Source organism: Podarcis liolepis, assembly GCF_965112155.1.
Source record: "Podarcis liolepis genome assembly, chromosome: 9".
Lineage (NCBI taxonomy): Eukaryota > Metazoa > Chordata > Lepidosauria > Squamata > Lacertidae > Podarcis > Podarcis liolepis.
Genome location: NC_139564.1, coordinates 51,651,410 through 51,673,172, shown reverse-complemented (window position 1 = coordinate 51,673,172; position 21,763 = coordinate 51,651,410). Strand labels below are relative to the sequence as shown.

General features: G+C 44.7%; 1 protein-coding gene across 1 annotated transcript; it reads right to left on the bottom strand.

Annotated features, from left to right (window-relative positions):
• Positions 1-5,604: 5,604 nt before the first annotated feature.
• Positions 5,605-21,296, bottom strand: LOC310686323 (cytochrome P450 4V2-like). The gene is made up of 11 exons (XM_083460001.1): positions 21,003-21,296; positions 17,415-17,527; positions 14,879-14,964; positions 14,180-14,370; positions 12,791-12,860; positions 12,136-12,262; positions 11,737-11,928; positions 9,604-9,706; positions 8,298-8,432; positions 8,008-8,187; positions 5,605-6,167 (listed from the first exon to the last, which is right to left on the bottom strand). Exons 1-11 carry the CDS (start codon positions 21,211-21,213, stop codon positions 5,995-5,997), a joined length of 1,581 nt encoding a protein of 526 aa, XP_083316127.1. The 5' UTR covers positions 21,214-21,296; the 3' UTR covers positions 5,605-5,994.
• Between the last annotated feature and the right edge of the window lie 467 nt (positions 21,297-21,763).

Below are 21,763 nucleotides of genomic sequence, written 5' to 3'. Positions count from 1 at the left end.
TTGAAGTCTTTCAGCCCCACTCACCTCACAGAGTGTTTGTTGTGGGGGAGGAAGGGAAAGGAGAATGTTAGCTGCTTTGAGACTCCTTAAAGGCAGTGAAAGGTGGGATATCAAATCCAAACTCTTCTTCTTCTTCTTCTACTAGCCATGATGGAGGCTGTGTTCGGCCGTCATGGCTGGTGGCGGCATGCTTTTGAATATTGTCTGGAGCAGCATATGCTTTTGGGTCCTGCTTGCAGGTTTCCCACAGCCATCTGGCTGCCCACTGTGACCAGAGGCAGAAGCATAGGCGTAGGCAGGGAGACAGGAGGGCAGTTGCCCCCCAAATAAAGTAAATAAATAAAAACACAACCAGCTGACCAATTGCATCACAGATAACTCTCTTCTGCTTCCCTAACATATAGCCTGCCCCCCCCCAATAAATCCTGGCTATGCCCATGGGCAGGATGTACAACGGATGCAATGAACCCTGCTTCCTCTCTCTCCCACTGAGGCAGCCTGGTCAAATGGCTGCTTCCCAGGTGATAGTTGGGGGGAGAGGAGACCTGAAGAAGCTGGCCTGTCGCAGCAGAGCCAATGGAGTGAGTCCTTGTTCTTCTCATTTTCATAAGAACATGTAGAATATTCAGAGTCAGACCACTGGTTCATCCACCTCAGTGTCTACACTACTGGCAGCAACTCACCAGAGTTTCAGGCATGAATCTTTATACTATCTGGAGATGTCAGGCATTGAAGCTGGGATGTTGCACATGCAAAGCAGATTGGAATTGAGCTACAGCCCTATTTTGTATTTCACATGGCTAACAGCCAGGTGACCTCTTCATCTTGCAGAAGCTCTGAACCCTACCTCGATGCTTAAGCAGATCTGTGGAGCAATGCAACCACATCCACTTTAATTGCTTCTCCTTGCACCCCCACAAACACTCTCCATTGTGACAGAGCTCCTTAATTCATTTACCGCAACTGCACAAACCTGAATTTGTGGTATGCAATTGAATGCCTCCCACAAAGCTTCTGCAGTCTGGAGGTAGCCTTTATCTTCATGCTAGGGAAAAAAGTAAACATTGCAGATGAAGCTTTTGCTCACATAAAGATCAAGAGATGGGGAAGGCTATTCAGTTTCTACATCCGAGGCAGCGGCTGCACACAGAATCAGGTCCAGTGAAAGAAAACATGCTCATAGTTAAGAAATCTCATCTGTCCAAAGGTTTCATAGGGCTTAAAAGACTATTGTGTGACTTAGAAATATCTACTTATGTAAACATTTGGGATAGATAGTAACCTTTACCCTAGCTCCAAAAAGCTAGCAGAGTACGCCCAGTGCCAGGAACATCATGCACCAGAATCCATTTAATCTCCCATCTCTCTACAGATATTAAAAATTACTTAGGCTAGGTATGAAGATGGTATTATCTCCAGTTTCGGCTGCCATGTGTCATGGGTGCTACTGCACTAACTAGGGCAGGGCAAGAGTGGCAGTGGATCATCTCCGACCAAGGAACTCTTGTTCATTGCCCAGCTCTGGAAGGCACTCATACAGCAGTGAGATGTGGAGCTGTGTATGATGAATCTTTCTATCTTTGTGCATATAAAAGTCTCACCACTGTGGTCATGTGTTGAAATAACGTTCCATAGTCCTTTTCTAACTGTATATCCATTCTTCTTAGCAGGAAAAGTTCCAGTTTCAGTTGAATGTTAACTTTTAAAATCTTCTGTATCGATGTATGTATTTGCATCCAATATTTCTTAGGGTGTTGTTTTTTTTACAATTCCACCAGGCATGATAAAATGTCCCTTCATATTCTTCCCACAAATAATTGCAACACCTTTGCACATTCTAAACAAATTAACCTGAGTTAGAAAGCGTCAATACATCTATCTATATCTATATCATCTCTATCTCTATCTCTATCTCTATCTCTATCTCTATCTCTATCTCTATCTCTATCTCTCTCTCTCTCTCTCTCTCTATCTCTCTCTCTATCTCTATCTCTATCTCTATCTCTATCTCTATCTCTATCTCTATCTCTATCTCTATCTCTCTCTCTCTCTCTCTCTATATCTATATCTATATCTATATCTATATCTATATCTATATCTATATCTATATCTATATCTATATCTATATCTATATCATCTATATACCATAGCACAATGTAAATCTTAGCCCTTTCATCCAACTTTGATCTCTCTGCTAGTTGTAAATGAGATAACCACTGGAATCTATAACCTTCCATTGTTAACCATTCCCTTGTTTTAATTTTACAGTCTTATTGACTCCACTCTAATAGCTCTTGATAAGTCAACCCCAAGGGTCAGCAAACTTTTTCAGCAGGGGGCTGGTCCACTGTCCCTCAGACCTTATGGGGGGCCAGACTATATTTTTTGGGGGGGGGAATAAGAACTGATTCCTGTGCCCCACAAATAACCTAGAGATGCATTTTTAATAAAAGCACACATTCTACTCATGTAAAAACATGCTGATTCCTGGACCATCTGCTGGCCGGATTTAGAATGCGATTGGGCTGGATCCAGCCCCTGGGGCTTAGTTTACCTACCCATGGTCAACTCTTTCCCTATCGCCTCTTTTCTATATCGGCTCTGGATCCATTCCATTCCGGCTTCCGCTCTGGTCATGGGACCGAGACAGCTCTGGTCGCCCTAACAGATGATCTCCGCAGGCAGCTGGATCAAGGTGGGTCGGGGCTGCTGATACTTTTAGAGCTGTCGGCAGCCTTTGACATGGTCGATCACAAACTCCTGGACCACTGCCTCGCTGACATGGGGATCCAGGGCACAGTCCTTCAGTGGCTGCGCTCGTTTCTCTCTGGTCGGGGACAGAGGGTGGCACTGGGGGGGGGGGAACCTGTCGTCAAGCCAGTCCTTGCTGTGTGGAGTGCCACAGAGTGCAATACTCTTCCTGATGCTTTTCAACATCTTTATGCGCCACCTTGCCCAGCTTGTCCAGAGTTTTGGTTTGGGCTGTCATCAGTATGCTGATGACACCCAACTCTATCTGTTGATGAATGGCCGTCCTGACACACTGATCAAATTTTTGGAAGCTGTGGCTGGATGGTTACGTGGGAGCCGGTTGAAGTTAAATCCTTTGAAGACAGAGGTCCTTTGGCTGGGTCGGGACGATAAGGGATTGGGGGGCAACTCCCATCTCTTGCGGGGGTGCAATTAGTGCCAGCACCGTCCGTTAAGAGTTTGGGTGTAATCTTCCACACCTCCCTTTCCACGGAGGTGCAGATTGCAGCTATAATAAAGGCGGTGTTTTTTCATCTCCGCCAAGCTAAGCAGTTGGCTCCTTACCTCTCTTGCCCTGACCTAGCCACTGTGATCCACGTGACGGTCACCTCCAGACTTGATTATTGTAACTCACTCTACGTAGGGCTGCCCTTGAGACTGACCCAGAAACTCCCAGCGGGTGCAGAATACTGCGGTGAGACTCCGTACGTGGTATGTCCCACGGAGGACTTTGTGGTCTTCATACAAAAACATCTTGGAGGTCCCAGGCCACAGGGAGGTTAGGCTGGCCTCAACCAGAGCCAGGGCTTTTTTGGCTGTGGCCCCGATCTGGTGGAACGCTCTGTCACAAGAGACTACGGCCCTGCGGAACTTGATAACTTTCCGCAGGGCCTGGAAGACAGAGCTGTTCCACCAGGCCTTTGGCCAAGGTACAGTCTGACCCCCTCCTTTGGTAATCCTCATAGAATTCTAGCCCAATAGTTGCCATTACTTTGATTCTGAATTGATTTTATAATGTATTGCATTTAATAGATTGTGATTTTATGTAAACTGTGTTACTTTTACTGTTGTTAGTCGCTCTGAGCCCGGCTTTGGCTGGGGAGGGCAGGATATTAAAAAATATATTTATTTATTTATTTATTTATTTATTTATTTATTTATTTATTTATTTATTTTTATTATTATTATTTAAGAAGCTTATTGTGGTGAAATCCATGAAGGTGTATTTGTACAGAACCTAGATTCATATCTATTCCAGATTCTTAATACGGCACATTTAATGAAGTGATTTTTGAGATCCACATTAAGTTTATCATACCACAAATACCCATGCCAATCAACGTTAAATCATGTCCCCCCAGTTCCAAGTGTGTTTTATTTTTCAGTGTCACCCAATACTTTATCCATACTAAGCAACAAGTGGCAAAACACAAATTCAAGTCAGGTATGCCTAATCCTCCCCTTTCCTTTGCATCTTGCAATACAGTCCTACCTTGGTTGACCAACGCTTTGCGACTCAAATGTTTTGGCTCCCAAACTTTCTGCAGCCAATCGGAAGCTGTGCCTTGGTTTCCAAACATTTTGGAAGTCGAACGGATTTCCAGAACAGATTCCGTTTGACTTCCAAGGTACCACTGTACTTTAATTTTAACCCGTGGTTTCTTCCTGTGCCATAAAAACAAATAAAAACTTTTTGCCATTGTTTAAATGATAAATCATTAGTCAAAAATTTTGAAATAAAAACCTCATTCTAGGCAAAACATTCATCTTTATCACTGAGATTCTACTCAATGACAATTTTATCAGCTCCCATCTTGACCTGTCTTTTTTTTATTTCAGTCCATGTCTTAACATAATTATTTTGAAACAACATACAATTCATATTTGTCATAGTAATACCCAAATATTTTACTCAACCCCCAATTTGAAACCCTTTCTTCTTCATCAAAACCTTCTGATCTTCTGTTGACATGTTCCTTGTCAATATTTTCATTTTCTGGTGAGTAACCTAAAAGTCTGCTAACATACCAAATTCATTTAGCTCAACCATGAGAATTTTCATTCCCTGTCGCAGATTTTCCAAAACTAACATGACACTTGAAGACATCTGAAGGCAGCCTTGTTTAGGGAAGTTTTTATTGTTTTATTTTGCTTTTAATTCTGCTGGGAGCCACCCACAGTGGCTGGGGAAACCCAGCCAGATGGGCAGGGTATAAATATATTATTAGTATTATTACATGAAGTCATCATTATAAGTTTCTTTTCTTATCTTTACTCCCATAATTCTCTCATCTTATCTAATGTCTCTAAGCAAGACTTCCAAGACCAGGATGAAAAGTAGCAAGGGAAATGGACACCCTTGCCTTGTCCCCTTCTGTGTCTCAAAGGGTTTTTATCAGGTCCCCATTAACATTTATCTAGACTATCTGGAAGTATAAATCGATTTTACCCATTTAATAAAGTTATCTCCAAAGTTCATATCTTGCAATACTCTAAACAAAACAAAAATACCCATTTCAAAGGCTTTCTCTGCATCCAAAAATACCAAAACAGCTTGCCTCTCATTATGAAAATTCAGATATTCCAAAATATCAAACACATTTCTGGCATTATCTTTTAGGCAGAAATCCACATTGATTATGATGATTGAGAACCTGTAAAACCGTTCTTAATATTTTGGACAAAATTAATAACTTATAATCACTGTTCAATAAATAAATAAGTTGATAGTTTTTCACTAATGTCAAATCTTGAGCTTCTTTAGTTAAATGTTTCTGTGAAGCCTTTGAGTACTAGGCGGTCCTAATCCCATCTTAGTCCATGACAGCCAATAAGAAAAGATTGCTCTGGTGCTCAGGAGTAATTTCATTCATACTTTCAATTTTTATTATTATAGTCATACATCCTTAAAATATATACTTCAGTATCTATATTTCCCTACTTATGTGCATAAATAATGAATAAAGGAGTTTTAAAGAATAAAACAAATTGCTCATTTTCTTTAGGATAAGAAAAATCAGCTAGTGCAACCTAGGTCGAAGCGTAAGAATTACAAAGTCATTTGGAATATCCCATCAATTGAACAAGCATCACTTTCTGCATTGCAGTTGCTGACTTTTTTAAAGGCAACAGCAGAATTTTGGTTAACAAAAAGAAGTCCTAGTAGGGTTGGGCAGTCTGAAATGTCCTGCTGTGAAAATCAAGTGTTTCTTCTCAAGTAGTCCAAATGCAGTGTTTCTTATTTTAAGAGCCAGAAGACGATCTCCTTTTCAACTGAATCCAGATGCCTTTATTTGGACGAAGAATCAGTTCTCCTACAGGGCCGAGTTGATCGCGTTGCTGTGTACTTTTAACACAAAAGCGCCGTAGAATGGTGGCTAAAATAGCCTTTTCTTCCATCTGTGCAAAGCGCTGACCTGCAGAGGGGTTGCAAAGCAATGACAAGATACAATTAGCCAGAGAAATACAGTGGTACCTCAGGTTACAGCCGCTTCAGGTTACAGACTCCACTAACCCAGAAATAGTATCTCAGGTTAAGAACTTTGCTTCAGGATGAGAACAGAAAATGTGCAGCGGCGGCACAGCGGCAGCAGGAGGCCCCCTTAGCTAAAGTATTGTCTCAGGTTTAGAACAATTTCAGGTTAAGAACGTACCTCCAGAATGAATTAAGTTCTTAACCCGAGGTGCCACTGTAATATTGTACATATTTATTATTATTCAGTATGAGCCATGTGACACTGAGGTCAGTTTCATTAAAAATAATTGAACACTTTTCTATACTTATACAGATGGTGATGGATTTACAGCCACTGGCGGGAGTGAGTGAAAAACTGGAAGGGGTGGATTAATAGTGTAGAAATAACCTTTAGATCCAGGTACAACTGTGCTATACATTGGAAAGTGAAGACAAGATAGAGTTAACTAGAGCAATAATATGTATTTATTATGATGTTTTAGCACATTTTTAATATTCTGTTGGAAGCCGCCCAGGGTGGGCGGGGTATAAATAATTTTATTATTAGTAGTAGTAGTAGTATTATTGCCACATGACACTGAGGTCAGGCTGTCAAATTAATTTAAGAATTATTAAACACTTTTCTATAATTATTCAGATGTTTACTCAAAAATACCAAGAAGGTAGTATGGGGGGGTGTATATAAAGCCACTGGAAGGAGTGTGTGAAATGCTTGAAGAGGTTTAGCATCATAAAATCATAGAATTGTAGAGTTGGAAGGGACCCTGATCGTCATCGAGTCCAACCCCCTGCAATGCAGGGATGTCAACTAAAGCATCCATGACAGAAGGCCATCCAATCTCTGCTAAAAAACGAAACTCCAAGGAAGACAATTCCACTCCCTCTTGTGGGGAGTCTGTTCCACTGCCAAACAGCTCTTACTGTTCTTCCTTATGGATAGACATAATCTCCATTCATATAACTTAAACTCAGGTACATTCACTTCAGTCACTTACTGTTCTCAAGAGTGGTTTAACAATTTGTCGCTCTGCCTAGGGAACTTGGAACTATAGCTCTCTGGTGGAAACAGAGGTTTCCTAACAACTCTTAGACTCCTTAACAAAGTACAGCTCCCAGGATTCTTTGGGAGAAGCCATCACCATTTAAGATGGTGTAATAATTGCTTTAGATGTGCAGTGTTGCTGGGCTTTAGTAGATTGCATAATCTTTCAGCTTTGCTGTTGGATAATCATCCCCTTTAGACAGCTTCTGCTACTGACTCATTACCCGCCCCCTTTTCCTTTCTAGAGCAATGGAGAAGGTGGAAGGCCTCACTGGGCAATAGCAGGACCACAGCTGGTCAAAGGGCACCGATTTGCCATCCTCTAGGACTGTCTGCCTGAGGCAATTACCTCAGGTTGTCTAAAGCTAGGGCCAGTCCTGACAACAACAATACATTTGTAGGCCTTGCTCTAAGTACAGTGGTACCTTGGGTTAAGAACTTAATTCGTTCTGGAGGTCCGTTCCTAACCTGAAACTGTTCTTAACCTGAGGTACCACTTTAGCTAATGGGGCCTCCCACCACGCGATTTCTGTTCTCATCTTGAAGCAAAGTTCTTAACCCAAGGTACTACTTCTGGGTTAGTGGAGTCTGTAACCCGAAGCATCTTTAGCGTGAAGAGTCGGTAACCTGAGGCACCACTGTACTATGACAAAAATCTCCCTTTGAAAGATCAGTAATGGAAGCATACTGTGCTCTGGAGTTCTGAAGAGATAGAGATTTTCTTTATTCTCATACATACCAATACAATTCCTGGGCCCAGCAGAGAAAGGCACATATGCATATGGGTGCCGTCCAGCCGCGTTCTCAGGGAAAAATCGCTCAGGTCTGAATTCCTCAGGGTCTGGGAAGACTTCAGGGTCTCTATGCAGTGCATAGGGCACAATTATGACATCAACCCCTTTTGGTGCCTTAAACCCTCCTGCCAAAGAAGAAGAGATATTTGTTAGTCTCTTCTTCCAGAAGCACCCCCAATAGTACTAAGCTTATAGTCACAGTGCATCAAAGCATTAACCAACCTGAATTACTTACTTATGTAACATTCCTCACTCAGTGTACGGGCAAAAAATGGAACAGAAGGAAAGAGGCGAAGAGCTTCTTTAATAACACAATCCAGATACCGTAGTTGCTTCAAATCGTCCATGGTAACATAACGATCGGAGTCGCCTGAGAATAAACGTGTGTTATTCAGACACCTATTTTAAATTATGGTGGAGCAGGAGGCATTGTGGGGTCTAACCCACTAACCGCCATAAATCATTTCTGTGCTTATGCTTAGAACCAGCTCATCAGGGCTTCCTTTTTGTTGGCATAAGGTCTGATCACACTAGAGCTGCAAAGACCACAGCACAAAAAAGCATGAGGTCTGGCTCCTGACTCCAGAATAGCTTTTTTGTCAGCAGAAGACATTGCTAGCCTCTGAGGCCACTAGAGGACAGCACTTCCAAGCATTCATAACTCTCCTTAGCCAGCAAAATAAAAACCATATTTTTGTTTTAAGCTTCAATTCTTTCCTAGGTGGTCCCTTTTAAGAGAGTTAAAGCAGTGCAGCATCATTGTCCAGTAAAGTGACAGGATGCAATGCATCAAAGATTGAACCTGCAGAATGTTATCTGGGAGCCTTTGATGTGCAGGCCAAGACAGTGCAGCCAATACCTAAAAGGTGTAATGTTTGGAGCTGGAGAGGACCTTCTGGCTGAGGTTGAAGGGAACTGGAGTTCTAGGAAAGTCTGCAGGACCATAGTTTCCCAACCTGATTTAGAACAGGGATGGGGAACTGGATCCGACCAGGGGGGCAGACCCTTAATCTTCTTACCACCTCACCACTGGTCAATTTGGGTGGGGCTGCCCACCTTTCAGAATTCACAAGAGCTTGCTGTAACCTGCAATCAACTGCAATGGCAGTTACAGGAATCCCCTTTGAGGTCTACTTGCAAATGTGCTTTGGATCCAAACCACTTTTGCAACCAGACTTTTTTCCTCAGCAGACATTGTTGTTCAGCTGACGGCCACCGATGGAGAAACCCCTTGCATGCTTGGGAATGCCTTAGGACAGTTAATCCCAGTGGTCATTCACCCTTTAAGATGCCAGTTGTCCTCTTGTAACCACATCCACCTCAGCTCCAGTCTCAAAGTCACAAAGGACATCAGGTGTGGGGCAGGTGGGTCTGGTTTGGTGAAAACAGCATCATGGGCCAAACTGGGATCTGCACTTGTGGCCCAGAGGTTCCCCATCTCTGTGTTAGAGGAATTATGTGACATTTATGAGCATTTACTTAGATAAACACCTGTATACTACATTTGCCCAGGTTCACTCCCAGAGGAAAGGAAAACTCACCAAAAATTTCATCCAGTTCACGGTGAACTTTTCTTTGGACTTCTGGATCACACCCAAGCAAGTAAATGCACCAATTCATGGCAGCAGCGGTAGTATCATGACCCTTGGAAGAAAGAATTAAATGTCTAACGTTTTATCACACACACAAAAGAAATCTCAGCTGCTGGCCCTTTCCAGGACCTGAACAAAATATTTCAAATCCTCTAGCACCCACAACCTTTGGTTTTGCACAAATCTAAACTTCTAAGACACCAGCCACATACACAAGAGTGAATATTTCAAAAATTTAAGTGTATAGGCAACAGCAGATGCCAGGGATTCTTCTAGCTCTGGTCACTACCCATGTGCCAAAGGCAGACTGACACTCCTAAGTCATTCCCATATCTGAAAAGGTCTTCTCAGAATGGTTGATATGCCTACCTAGCTATGTTTTATTGTGTTTTTAATATTTTGTTGGTAGCTGCCTAGAAAGGCTGGGGCAACCCAGTCAGATTGGCTAATACAACAACAACACATACACTGCAACTTTGCTTCTAGGGTGTCACCTAATTTTATTTATATCCTGTCCTTCCACTTAAAAAATTAGTCCTCAACATAGCTAACACTCAAAAAACAATCAGAACACATAAAATAATTACAAGCCAGAAAACAAAACAAAGCCCAGAAGCAGCATAGCAGAGCCTTCTCTGTCATGGCCCCAAAACTCTCTCTCTGCAGAGGTGCATCAGATGTTTCCATGTGAGGTAGCCACTGAAGATGCACCTCTTGCCTTGGACATTCAACTGATGAGCTATTATCATTAGGACCCCCCTAAATTCCAACTGGGTGGCGCTGTGGGTTAAACCACAGATCCTAGGACTTGCCGATCAGAAGGTCGGCGGTACGAATTCCCGTGACGGGGTGAGCTCCCATTGCTTGGTCCCTGCTCCTGCCAACCTAGCTGTTCGAAAGCATGTCAAAGCGCAAGTAGATAAATATGTACCGCTCCGGCAGGAAGGTAAACAGCGTTTCCGTGTGCTGCTCTGGTTCGCCAGAAGTGGCTTAGTCATGCTGGCCACATGACCCAGAAGCTGTACGCCGGCTCCCTCAGCCAATAAAGCGATATGAACGCCGCAACCACAGAGTCGGTCACGACTGGACCTAATATTAGGTCCCTTTACCTTTACCTTTACATTCCAACTGGTATACATATAAACTGGTTTGTTTATATGTATCTATTGGGTTGCATGGGATGAGGTTGGTTTATTTGCTGTAATGTGCTGTATTATCCCTTTTTAGATATAAACTGCCCTGGGACTTTACAATGAAGGGTGGGTGTAGGAGGAGATGAAGAAGTCAACCAGCCATACCAAAATCAACAGAAAGTCCTCTGTACAAAATTGTCTTCCCTAGGTTGCTGAAAGATGAATAGTCGAAGAGGCATGAACAAATACTCCTAGTGGATAGAGTTCCACAACTGGGAGTGGGAGCTAGAAAAATTGCTCTTGTAAGCCCGAAGAAGAAGAAGAAGAAGAAGAAGAAGACGAAGAAGAGGAGTTTGGATTTGATATCCTGCCTTTCACTCCCTTTAAGGAGTCTCAAAGCGGCTAACATTCTCCTTTCCCTTCCTCCCCCACAACAAACACTCTGTGAGGTGAGTGGGGCTGAGAGACTTCAGAGAAGTGTGACTGGCCCAAGGTCACCCAGCAGCTGCATGTGGAGGAGCGGGGAAGTGAACCCGGTTCCCCAGATTATGAGACTACCGCTCTTAACCACTACACCGCACTGGCATCCACAAAAATACTGCAACAGGGTGCAAAGCAGGACTGGTAAGGGGCATTGTTTGGAGAGTCATGAACCCCTGACAGAGGGGTTTGCATGGACAGGATTTGGCCCACAGGCTTGAAGGTCCTCATTTCTCTTTGAAATGACCACCTGTGGTCAGAATTATTATCCCCATACTGTAGTTACTGGCCTAAATGAGACTGAGTTGTCTACATCCAGCTAGGAAAAAGATTCAAACCGGAGATTTCCTGAGTTCTGGAAGTCACTTACAATGCAATCCTCATACAAGGTTCAATGAGCTCTATGGGGTTTACTCTTGGGTAAATGGGTAGAGTTCTGCAACCTAAACCGGCACTGGGCATTCTATACCTCAAACATGAATGTATCCACTTCCTCTCGGATGTCCAGGTAGCTCAACTTCTTCCCATCGTCATCGGTGGCATTCAGAAGCATATCAAGAAAAGCCCTCCTGACTTTGCGCTTGCTTTGATCACCATTGCTGACAGCATTGCTTTTTTGTCGCTCCTGGTTTTTTAATTCACGAGCTTTTTCTGCAATAACCTTAGATAGCCAAACAAAAAAGCTGTTTATTTTTCAGGTTGCATAATCCAATGTGTGCACTCCCTGCAATGCCAAATAATGCGACGGTTGTCCCCTGAAATAAGTGATGCGCTGGGTCAGTGCACTGTTAAACTGCGATAGATGGATGAATGAATGAAGGGAATCAAACAAACTACAGGCAATAGTAAGGAAAATATAGCAGCTTACATTATCAGTAAAGGTGTGAAGTATCTTTAGGCTCCTGTAATGTTCTCTCCCTTCTTGGAACATGAGGTATAGAAGGTTAGGCCAGAGCCAGGGAGACTTCTGTCTGTGGTGAATCAGATCGCTCATCCTAGGGTAACAAGCAACAATGCTGGATATATTTCTAGGAAAGTACCATAAAGTGCATGAAAGAGCCCAATTTTTTGCTAGTAGGCTGAGCAAATCAGAGTGACATGTAGAGATGCAGAGAAAAGTGATTCACATGTAAAACAGAGCCCAGTTTGGGACATACAGCCACAGCAGTGCCCTGCTCCTCCACTGCAAAGATGCAGTTTGAATGCAGCTTCTATGTGAGCATTCAACCCACATAGAGGCCCTGAATTGTGCTATTCAGCTCCAATGAGGGGCAGGGGAAGATCACACAAAGCAGGCCTTTGGAAATTTATCGTGCAGAAGGCTATCTGCATGGTAGAGGAAAAAGACATTTTTTCCGTGTAGCCCCCAGTAAAAGCTTTTATGGATTAAGGCTCTGCTGCAGAGACGGGGAACCTGGGGCCCTCCTGATGCTGTTCGACTCCAGCTACCAGCATCTCTGATTTCTGACAGGCCACTGGTTCACCATCCCTGCTTCTAGAAAGGAGATCACATTGACACCTACCTGTAGACAGCTCGGACATACTCGGAATCCTTATTGTGTTGTGCTCCTATGTTCTTGCCCATAGCCGTTTCTAGGGACAGGAGAGAAAGAACTCAATCAAAGAATCATGCTCCTACAAACCAAGAACAGGACAGAAAAGGGAGACCTTACTTCGAGTCACACACTGGCCCATCGAGCTCAATGCTGTCTACACTGACTTCCCAGGTTTCAGAGAGAAGTATTTCCTAGACTCATCTGGGGATGCCAGGATATGAACCCAAGGTGCCCTGCATGAAAGCACTGAACCATATGGTCAAATTGTAGTACTATTGTACTACAGTGGTGCCCCGCAAGACGAATGCCTCGCAAGACGAAAAACTCGCTAGACGAAAGGGTTTTCCGTTTTTGCGTTGCTTCGCTAGACGAATTTCCCTATGGGCTTGCTTCGCAAGACGAAAACGTCTTGCGTTTTTTTTTTTAAAGCCGCTTGAAGAGGCGCAGTTGCGACGGACCGTGCTTCGCAAGACGAAAAACATCGCAAGACGAAAAACATCGCAAGACGAAAAGACTCGCGGAATGAATTATTTTCGTCTTGCGAGGCACCACTGTAATACCACACCTGTGGTCATTGTCTCCTGGGATTCCCTTTTGGTCCCATAGTATGTGTTCTTGTGTCCCTGTCCTGACCTGCATTCGGACTGACTACAAATCAACAGTGATTCAATTTGACTACAATTTGACAATGAACTATTTCCCTTCTCTATCAGTGTAGATCAGAGGTTTCCAACCTTTTTGAGTCCACGGCTCCCTTGACCAACTACATTCTTTCTGTGGCACCCCTGTGGGGTTCAGGAGCCCAGTTATGTGATCCCTTGCTTGCAGAGCTGGCAGCCTCTCACACTTTTTCAAACACCCTCCCTTGTGGAACGTTCCCTCAGCCTTCTCTCTCCCCTCCTGCAGCTCCCACCCCTGGTCTCTGAGCCGCCCCCCACCCCATTCCAAAGAGAGGTGCCTTCTCACACTGCCCCACAGGGGCCTGGGAAGTATACCTGGGCAGCCCCAGAGGCACCATTTGCCTGGGGAACTTGTAGCCAGGGCAGCTGTAACCAACAGCCACACAAGCCTTTGGGAGGCAGAGACGTGAGAGGGCATCAGAGGGGAAGAAAAGATGGACGGAGGCCAGTGTTGCCTGCAGTACCCCTGACCATCATTCAAGGCACCCCGGGGTGCCATGGCACACAGGTTCAAAACCACTGGTGTTCTCCACCGTGGATCACTGAATCTGCATTTAAATGAATAACAAGCTATTAACACTGGAAAACAACACTTCTGCTCAATTCTTCCAGAAATTGAGCAGGAATGTTTAAACCTCATTTATTGCAACACTTTGACAGCAACCACAGCACTTACCACAGATTACGTCAAGGGCACACAATGTGATGTAGAAAAAGCAATCAAACGGCTCCTTGTCCACATGCGTTTCAAGTTTCTGAACAAGGATATTGGCTTGTTCATTCATCACTTCAAGGAAATCTTCTAAAATGGTGAAATGGAAGGTGGGCGTTAACATTTTCCTTCGGGACCGCCATTTGCCCCCAGTGCTGCAAAACAGAAACTTAAATATTATTTTTCTCTACACAAACAAGTCTCAAAATGCACACAAGTCTCAAAATGCATTAATGCCTTCAAGCAGAAGTTGGAACAAAACATTGCAGCATGCAATGCTTCAGTTCACTCTATTCCTCCTTGCCCCCAGCTGGCCATCCTCCCCACCCCAAAAAAAAAATTTGTTAAAATGAGTTAGCACAGTTACTAAACAGGAGGAAAATGGAGCAGGACTGCAGCCGAAGCCCTGTCTCCAAAGTCCATATTCAGCACAGCATCTGAAAGGGGCCTCCCACCTGCAGTGAATACCTTTGTGCACGATGAGGAGCCCTTTTCACATATTCAATAGGGCATGAGGAGGTGGACACGTGGAGTTGGAAGTAGAATGTGTTGAGGAGGACTAACAGCTCAACCAGTAGTGGACACACCAGCTACACTGTGTTCCAAGGGGTGCGACAAAGGGGTACACTGCGCACCCATGTTCCAGGGGTGTATTTTCCTTACCTCGTCAGAAGCCCTGTGCCCAGCCAAGGATGCAGAAACTTGTAAGGATCGGATTTTGTAATATGCTTAGAGCTACTCAATACAACCTGCCAACAGAAGAGATTAAAAAATGTAAATTCTTGACTTTGCCCTCCAATGCTATCTGTTCAATGCTGCCTTTGCTATCTAAAATATATTCTAGTTGAGTTCAAAGTGACGGCTGTTGATTTAGCAGTCTTAGCAGCTCCTTTGCTTTCTCTTTAGATTCCAGAGCTTGATTATGCCCTGACGGTGTGGTAGGTCCTGGCATCAGATTGGTAATGAAGTATTTAAGATCCTTCTTAACTTCACACTTTAAACCTGTCGCTGGACAGATAAAATCCTTCTAGGATGGGCTGTCGTCTTACACCACCCATAAAACACTCTTAGCAGCTTCTAGAATTCTAATCTTCCTCTCAGGAAATCAAATCCAGGCAGCCCTGCCTAGTTTAATCCCATTCTAATAGTTCAACAGTATCTGCCCACAGACAATCCTTTTGTCCAGCATAAGTGGTAGAAACCTTACACCCAGTCACTCCTTGAATCTGGCAGGTGGAATTCTTTTTAATCCCTTTAGCAGCTGCCATTGTCAAAATCCCGCCAAGGAAAAAACCCTCCACCTCCACATGTAAAAAAATACATCCAAACAGATATAATGGAAAATGCATATCACTATAATAGGATTTACTTAAAACAACAACAACTGAACAAAGATAACAGCACTCTGCTGATGTTTTCAGACTAGTGGATCATTAACAGAATATCTGCATTAAAAACAATCTTCGCGCTGATAGTACAAAATGAAGTTCAAGGCTTTGTACAGCTCAAGCTTTACATAAGCAATTTATCTCACTCCTGTTCTTGGGTTGCAGAAGTGCTTCCAATTTAGCAGGATCCAAGACTGGATCCAGTAACACTGATTGTATTTATTAAGAATTAAGTCCTAGCAACTTCCACAGGACTTACTCCCAGGTAAGAATTCAGAGGACTGGTGCCTTTAATATGCAATTGCATCTGAGTCTTTTCAGAAGTAAGTTCCAAACGGTCCATTCAAGCTTTCTCCCAGGTAAGTGTGCATAGGACAGCAGATGAACCTAAACAGATACCCACTACTGAGCAAGCTCCATTAGAAACAATGGAACTTATTTCCGGGTAAAAGATGGAGAGGTATATAAAGCACCTGGTAAAATGGCAACGCTATGGCTGTTGGGTTACGTTTATCTTCATGGGGACATGCTGAGCAAACCCGCCTTGGAAGACGAACAGAGTTTTTAGGTTACCTTCTCCAATGAAAGGCAGCTGACTGAGTTCTCATTCAGACTGCTTTATGAAGGGGGTGGTTTATTTCAAAGGTGCAGCAGCATTCCTCTTTTTTTACAGGAGGTATTCAAGGGTAAGAGGGACATGGGTGGCGCTGTGGGTTAAACCACAGAGCCTAGGACTTGCCGATCAGAAGGTCGGCGGTTTGAATCCCCACGACGGTGTGAGCTCCCATTGCTTGGTCCCTGCTCCTGCCAACCTAGCAGTTCGAAAGCACATCAAAGTGCAAGTAGATAAATAGGTACCAGATGGGAAGGTAAACGGCATTTCCGTGCACTACTCTGGTTCGCCAGAAGCGGCTTAGTCATGCTGGCCACATTACCCAGAAGCTGTACGCCGGCTCCCTCTGCCAATAAAGCAAGATGAGCGCCACAACCCCAGAGTCGGCCACGACTGGGCCTAATGGTCGGGGGTCCCTTTACCTTTATTCAAGGGTAAGCAGCACTGTCACCTCTTTGTCGTTGCTGTTAACAAGTGTGACACTTACTGTAACAACTTCATGGTGAGTACCGGCACCTATTTTTTTCTAGAATAAAAGCACCGTGCAGCAGGATCACATACTGTGATCCACATCCTGTCCCAATGATGGAATTAGGCCTGGGAGGGCTACCTCCCATCCACACCAAACAATTTTTTCTAAGCCTGATTGCAGTGTGGAAGGCAATTTTCAGAGAGGTGCAGCAGCTGTGGAGGAAAAAGTTAACGCTTCCCATGCATCCTTCCCCTACCCTTTGGGGGGGTGAAATTACACACATCCACCCTAGGAAAACAAACCTTGGGGGTGGGATCGGGGACTAAGGGAAACTTGTTTTCCTAAGTCCAATTGCCCCATGGGGAGATGAGGGGCAAAGAGGGGAAGAGAGAAAATGGGAAGGGGTGTATGTGTCAGAGAGAGAGAGAGAGAGAGAGAGAGAGAGAATATGCAAATTAACAAGAGAGTAGAAGGATGGAGTGAGAAGCGTATGCGAGAATAGAGGATGGATGACCAAGGTACATGCTTGTGCAATGCGTGTGAATGGATGGTACATGAGAGAATGGGGTGGCTCTGCTCCCACTTTGGCCCTATTCACCATCCTCTTCAGCCCCACCCACCACAGGCATGCATGCACCCCTTGGCAGATTATTCCCAAGGGAATGTGGCCTTTGGTGGGTAGGAGTTCTCCAGACCTGTAGTAAAGACTAAGAATGAGAGACTCACCTCTACGGTTTCTGGATGATATAAGATAATAAAGGGCAGTGGTCCTACCCAGAGCTGTAGCAGTGGAGTATTCCATAACAACGCAGTGTAATCGATCAACTGTTTAAAGAAAGCTGGGTTGGGAGGAAGGAAATGCATCAGGTATGAAAATAAGAAATTCAATATCCCACCTCTATGCTACTTGTTCTCACGAGAATAGCACCTACTCTAAGCAAAGATCAACAGCCACTTAGCAGGAGGCCCCTCTTCCTAAATTCAGATTGCAAGAGACAAGGGTCTCCTTCCAACCTCCCACTTGCACATCAAGTTTAAATTCATGTAGCACGCTCAATCAGTTCTAGTAAACATCAGAAAGTATAAGAGCACATTTACATTTGCTTACAACTCATCTTAACCATATAAATAACCCCTCTTCATGGGTGATTCCATATAAAGAGGCTCCCCATTGTTAGTGGGTAGTGGGCCCCACTCTGGCACAGCATATAAAATAATCCTTATTTGATCACTGTGACCATGTAATTGAAGAAAGGGACCCAGAAGCAACAGCAAATCAGGTGGCTCAAGAAGTAATAGATCTGTCCTGAATAGAACAGACACCCTTAGTCCTTTACAATGACGTGAGTGCAATAGCTGAGGCAGGAGATGTTGTAGCCCAGCAAAGAGGTCCTGTCATATATTCTTCTAATGAAAGTCTATATAACTGGCCAGCTGATCCAGCCATGATAGGAGAAGATACATCTGCACCTCTGCAAATACAGTCCCCATCCTATAACGGAGTATTCACCGTTTGTAAACGATTTTGCTAAAGCTGATTCAGTTGAAACAGAGGCTGAAACCCCTTCATTGTATGGTGTTTTACATGATCAATGTTTTCTGTTTATGCAAACAGCAGATAATTTATTTCACAGAATGTGGGTGTTGCAAAACAAAGTTTCAGGCCCAAGAGCAACAGCTGGCACTCCGGTTGGGTAAGTGGAGAGGGGGATTTTGACTGGCACTTCACAGTCAGGCTAGCCCTTATTAAAGAAACTGGAGAAAGCGAAAATGATGGATTGGCGGACCATCAAGACTGGGCTCAGTGAGTTCTCTTCAGATTCAGCAACCAAACAATTAAATGACATTTTCCAAGCCTGGAAAAAGAATTCATACATTGTGGCAAATGTGACAAAAGAATGCCACATTTTGTATACACAGAAGAACAGCAGCAGTTCACATTTTTAAGTTTGGTAGTTGTCAAAAAAAATATGTCTACTACGGTAGGCAGAATATTCAGCATTGCAGAATTGCTCAGGAGGCAAAGAATGTATAAAAGAACACCTTATTTGAGAGTTGGATAATAATACTTCTAAAAAATTCTAACCATACCAATTTACTCAATTCCCAAGATAGATACTTAAAGTATTTGATTTCCTGCTCTTAATGTAGCTACTTTATGTAACATGCTCTTAACACACTTTGTTTGGAAACACTTTGATTCACCTAGGAGATTTCATGTAACTATTTTGGAAACTGCAGTGCTTATTTTTAAGTAAAACAGCATTCAGTTGAACTTGCTCCTAAGCCCTTTGCAGGTTCTATGTTTGAAGAAGGGATCTCAACATGAATAGGGGGCTTGAAGCTATATACATATCAGCTCCCTTTCCCAATGCCCCTTTCTAGGCACCAGCCTTGTCCACAACATCCCTGACTTCCTCAAATAATAAAAAAAAAGCTTCAGGCATGCAGGTTCCTTACCATAGGGAACATTTTTAATGCATTCAACTCACTGTACTGAGAACGTCCTTTAAGACATATCCACTCAATTTAGGAAAACCAAGGTGCAAGAATGTTGAGGTACAGTAAATGAGACCAAAACATAAGAGGGGAAGTTGAACGCAGCAGCCCCATTTTCATTGGGGCCAGTACACAGGGGGATGTTGATGATACTTTCTCTCTCTCCTGGCATCTGTCCGTCTTGGGAGACAATGTAACTGTGCGCCTTCGGGGGTAAAGTCAAACCGTTGGAGAATTACAGCACCTGCTGTGGTTGTAGAGACCAATACAGGAGGGGCATGTTTTATTGCAGGCAAGATAGATGAAGGCATCTGATTTTGCTGCTTCAGGTGCAACGTGGCATTTCTCCTCTCTGTGCTCCTCCCAGCAGCTATTCCTCCTCTGGTCACTGCTGTGAATGCATGACATGACTGTCTGTCTCCAGACACTGCAATCATCTACAAGAGATCCCAACACAATGGGGTTGATGCTGCCAGTCTTCACGTCACGTTTGTAACACAGAGTTGGTCTGCCAATGGGCTGGGTGTCTGTAGAGCAGATTCTTGGGGGTCCTGCCATCTTCCATTCTGTGGACATGACCAAGTCGACAGAGACAGGAGTGCAAACATGCTGGGAACATGGGCCTGGGAGAGCACATCTTTGTTTGAGACTCTGTCCTTCCATGTGACTCCCAAAATATTCCTGATGCAACGCATGTGGAAGGCATTGAGGCATCACTCCTGGCAGCTGTAAGCTGCCTACGACTACCTTCCACAAAGCAGTGTGCTCAACATGCAAGCCTGGTAGACCTTCATATTGGTCTTAGACATTAGCATCACATTCTCCAGTAACCTCTGGGAGAGGTGTGCCGTTGACATAGCTGCCTTGCCAATATGCTTGTCCAGCTCATGGTCAGTGGAGAGGTTGCTTGTTATGGTGGAACCCAGGCAAACAAAATCTCCTACCACTTCAAGCATGTGGCGTGGAGTGCTGGTGATGTTCTAATCCAGGATGGTGAGGCCAAACTCCATGCACTTTCTTCTCCTGTTGCAATTCTCTGTTCAAGAACAATGCCTGAGAGGCCTCTAAGAAAGCTGCGTTCCAATACACAGTTAAGAGACAGCCAGTGCACTAGGTTAGTTCTCACTGGGGCTGGTGGGGCAGAAGGCGGGGAACCCAACTGTAGTTGGAGTCAGAGCCAATGACAGGCAGAGGAAACTCCCTCTACTTTCCCCCTTATCCTCATCCTCCCTGCCTAGTTTTGGAAGAGAAGCCCGGAGACTTATTAGGATACCCCCAATAAATTATTAGAGGGGGCACCCCCCCAAGTTGGTGGGCATTGCCATTTGAATGATGCGTGCACACCTTATCTTTTGATCGATTATGTAAGGCTGGGCTTACCTGGGCCCTCCCAATATTTTATTCAAGTTGGCACCCCTGTTCACAAGTGCAGCGTGGAATACAAGAGAAAAGTTTAAAGAATATTAAAGTAAAAACCAGCCTTTCCGGGAAAGCATAAACTCACACATTTGCAGTAAAAAGATGGATGGCTGCATCTCAGCCACACCTCAAACAAGAACATGACTGTGGGGCATCTCACCTTACTGAAATTAAGAGATACAAGGAAAGATACAGCGCCTGTATCTTTTCTGTGCCTATCCTAGGAAGCGCCGCTCCCTTGTGTATTGTTCGCCGCTTTTAGTATACAAGTTACGATCGACAGACGCTTCTTTCCAAACCTTGAGAAACCAGGCTACTTTCGTTTTCTCCCTCGGAAAACTCTTGCCAAGCTTTGCAGCCGCTTCCCGCCCCCTCCCTCCCCCCGTCGGCCTTTACCTTCCCCACCGCGTTCAAAGAGCAGCGCGTTGCCCAGGAGCGGGTACCAGGGACTGATCCCCGGGATGGGCTTCAGCTCCTTGTATTTCCAGTAATGATCGAGCACCAAGCGGGCGACCCAGACAGCCAGCAGCGTGGCGAGCGCGGCGAGCAGGGCAAGCGCCCAGGAGAAGAGCCGCGCGCCCTCCGGAGCCATCGCCCAAAAGTCCATCGTCGCCGAGCGCGGACGGCGTCGCTCTGCTTCGGGAGCGGAACGTTTTGCTGAGAAAAGAAGCCCCGGGGCGAGAGGAGGAGGCGGAGCCGGCGAGGGGCAGGACTGCGAGAGGGGAGAAGGAGGGCACGGGAGGGAGAAGCGGGGCGCGATGGCCTCCGCCTCCAGTCAAAGAGGGCAGGCGGGGGCGGGGAGGAAGAGAGTCACGGGGGTGGAGAAGGGTTGCCGTCCTGGGGCTCGGTAGCCGAGCGAAAACGCGAGCAAGAGGCGACCTGGGGGGAGGTCTGAAGTCACGCCAGGCCTGAGGAAATGGATCGAGAGAGAAGTTTTACTTCCTCTTTCATATGACACCAACCCGGATGGCAAATTAGGCAAATTCATTCAGGATGCTGGACAGGGTGGGTCATCATTGGCCTGGACCAGCAGGCTCTTAAAGACCTGGTCGCTTGTGACCTAGTGGGAAATGTGGACGTTTTTATAATCAAGGTCCTCAAGGCAGCGGTAAGGAGCACAATACCCTGTAGAAGGAGCGTGAGTTTCCTGGGAGTCC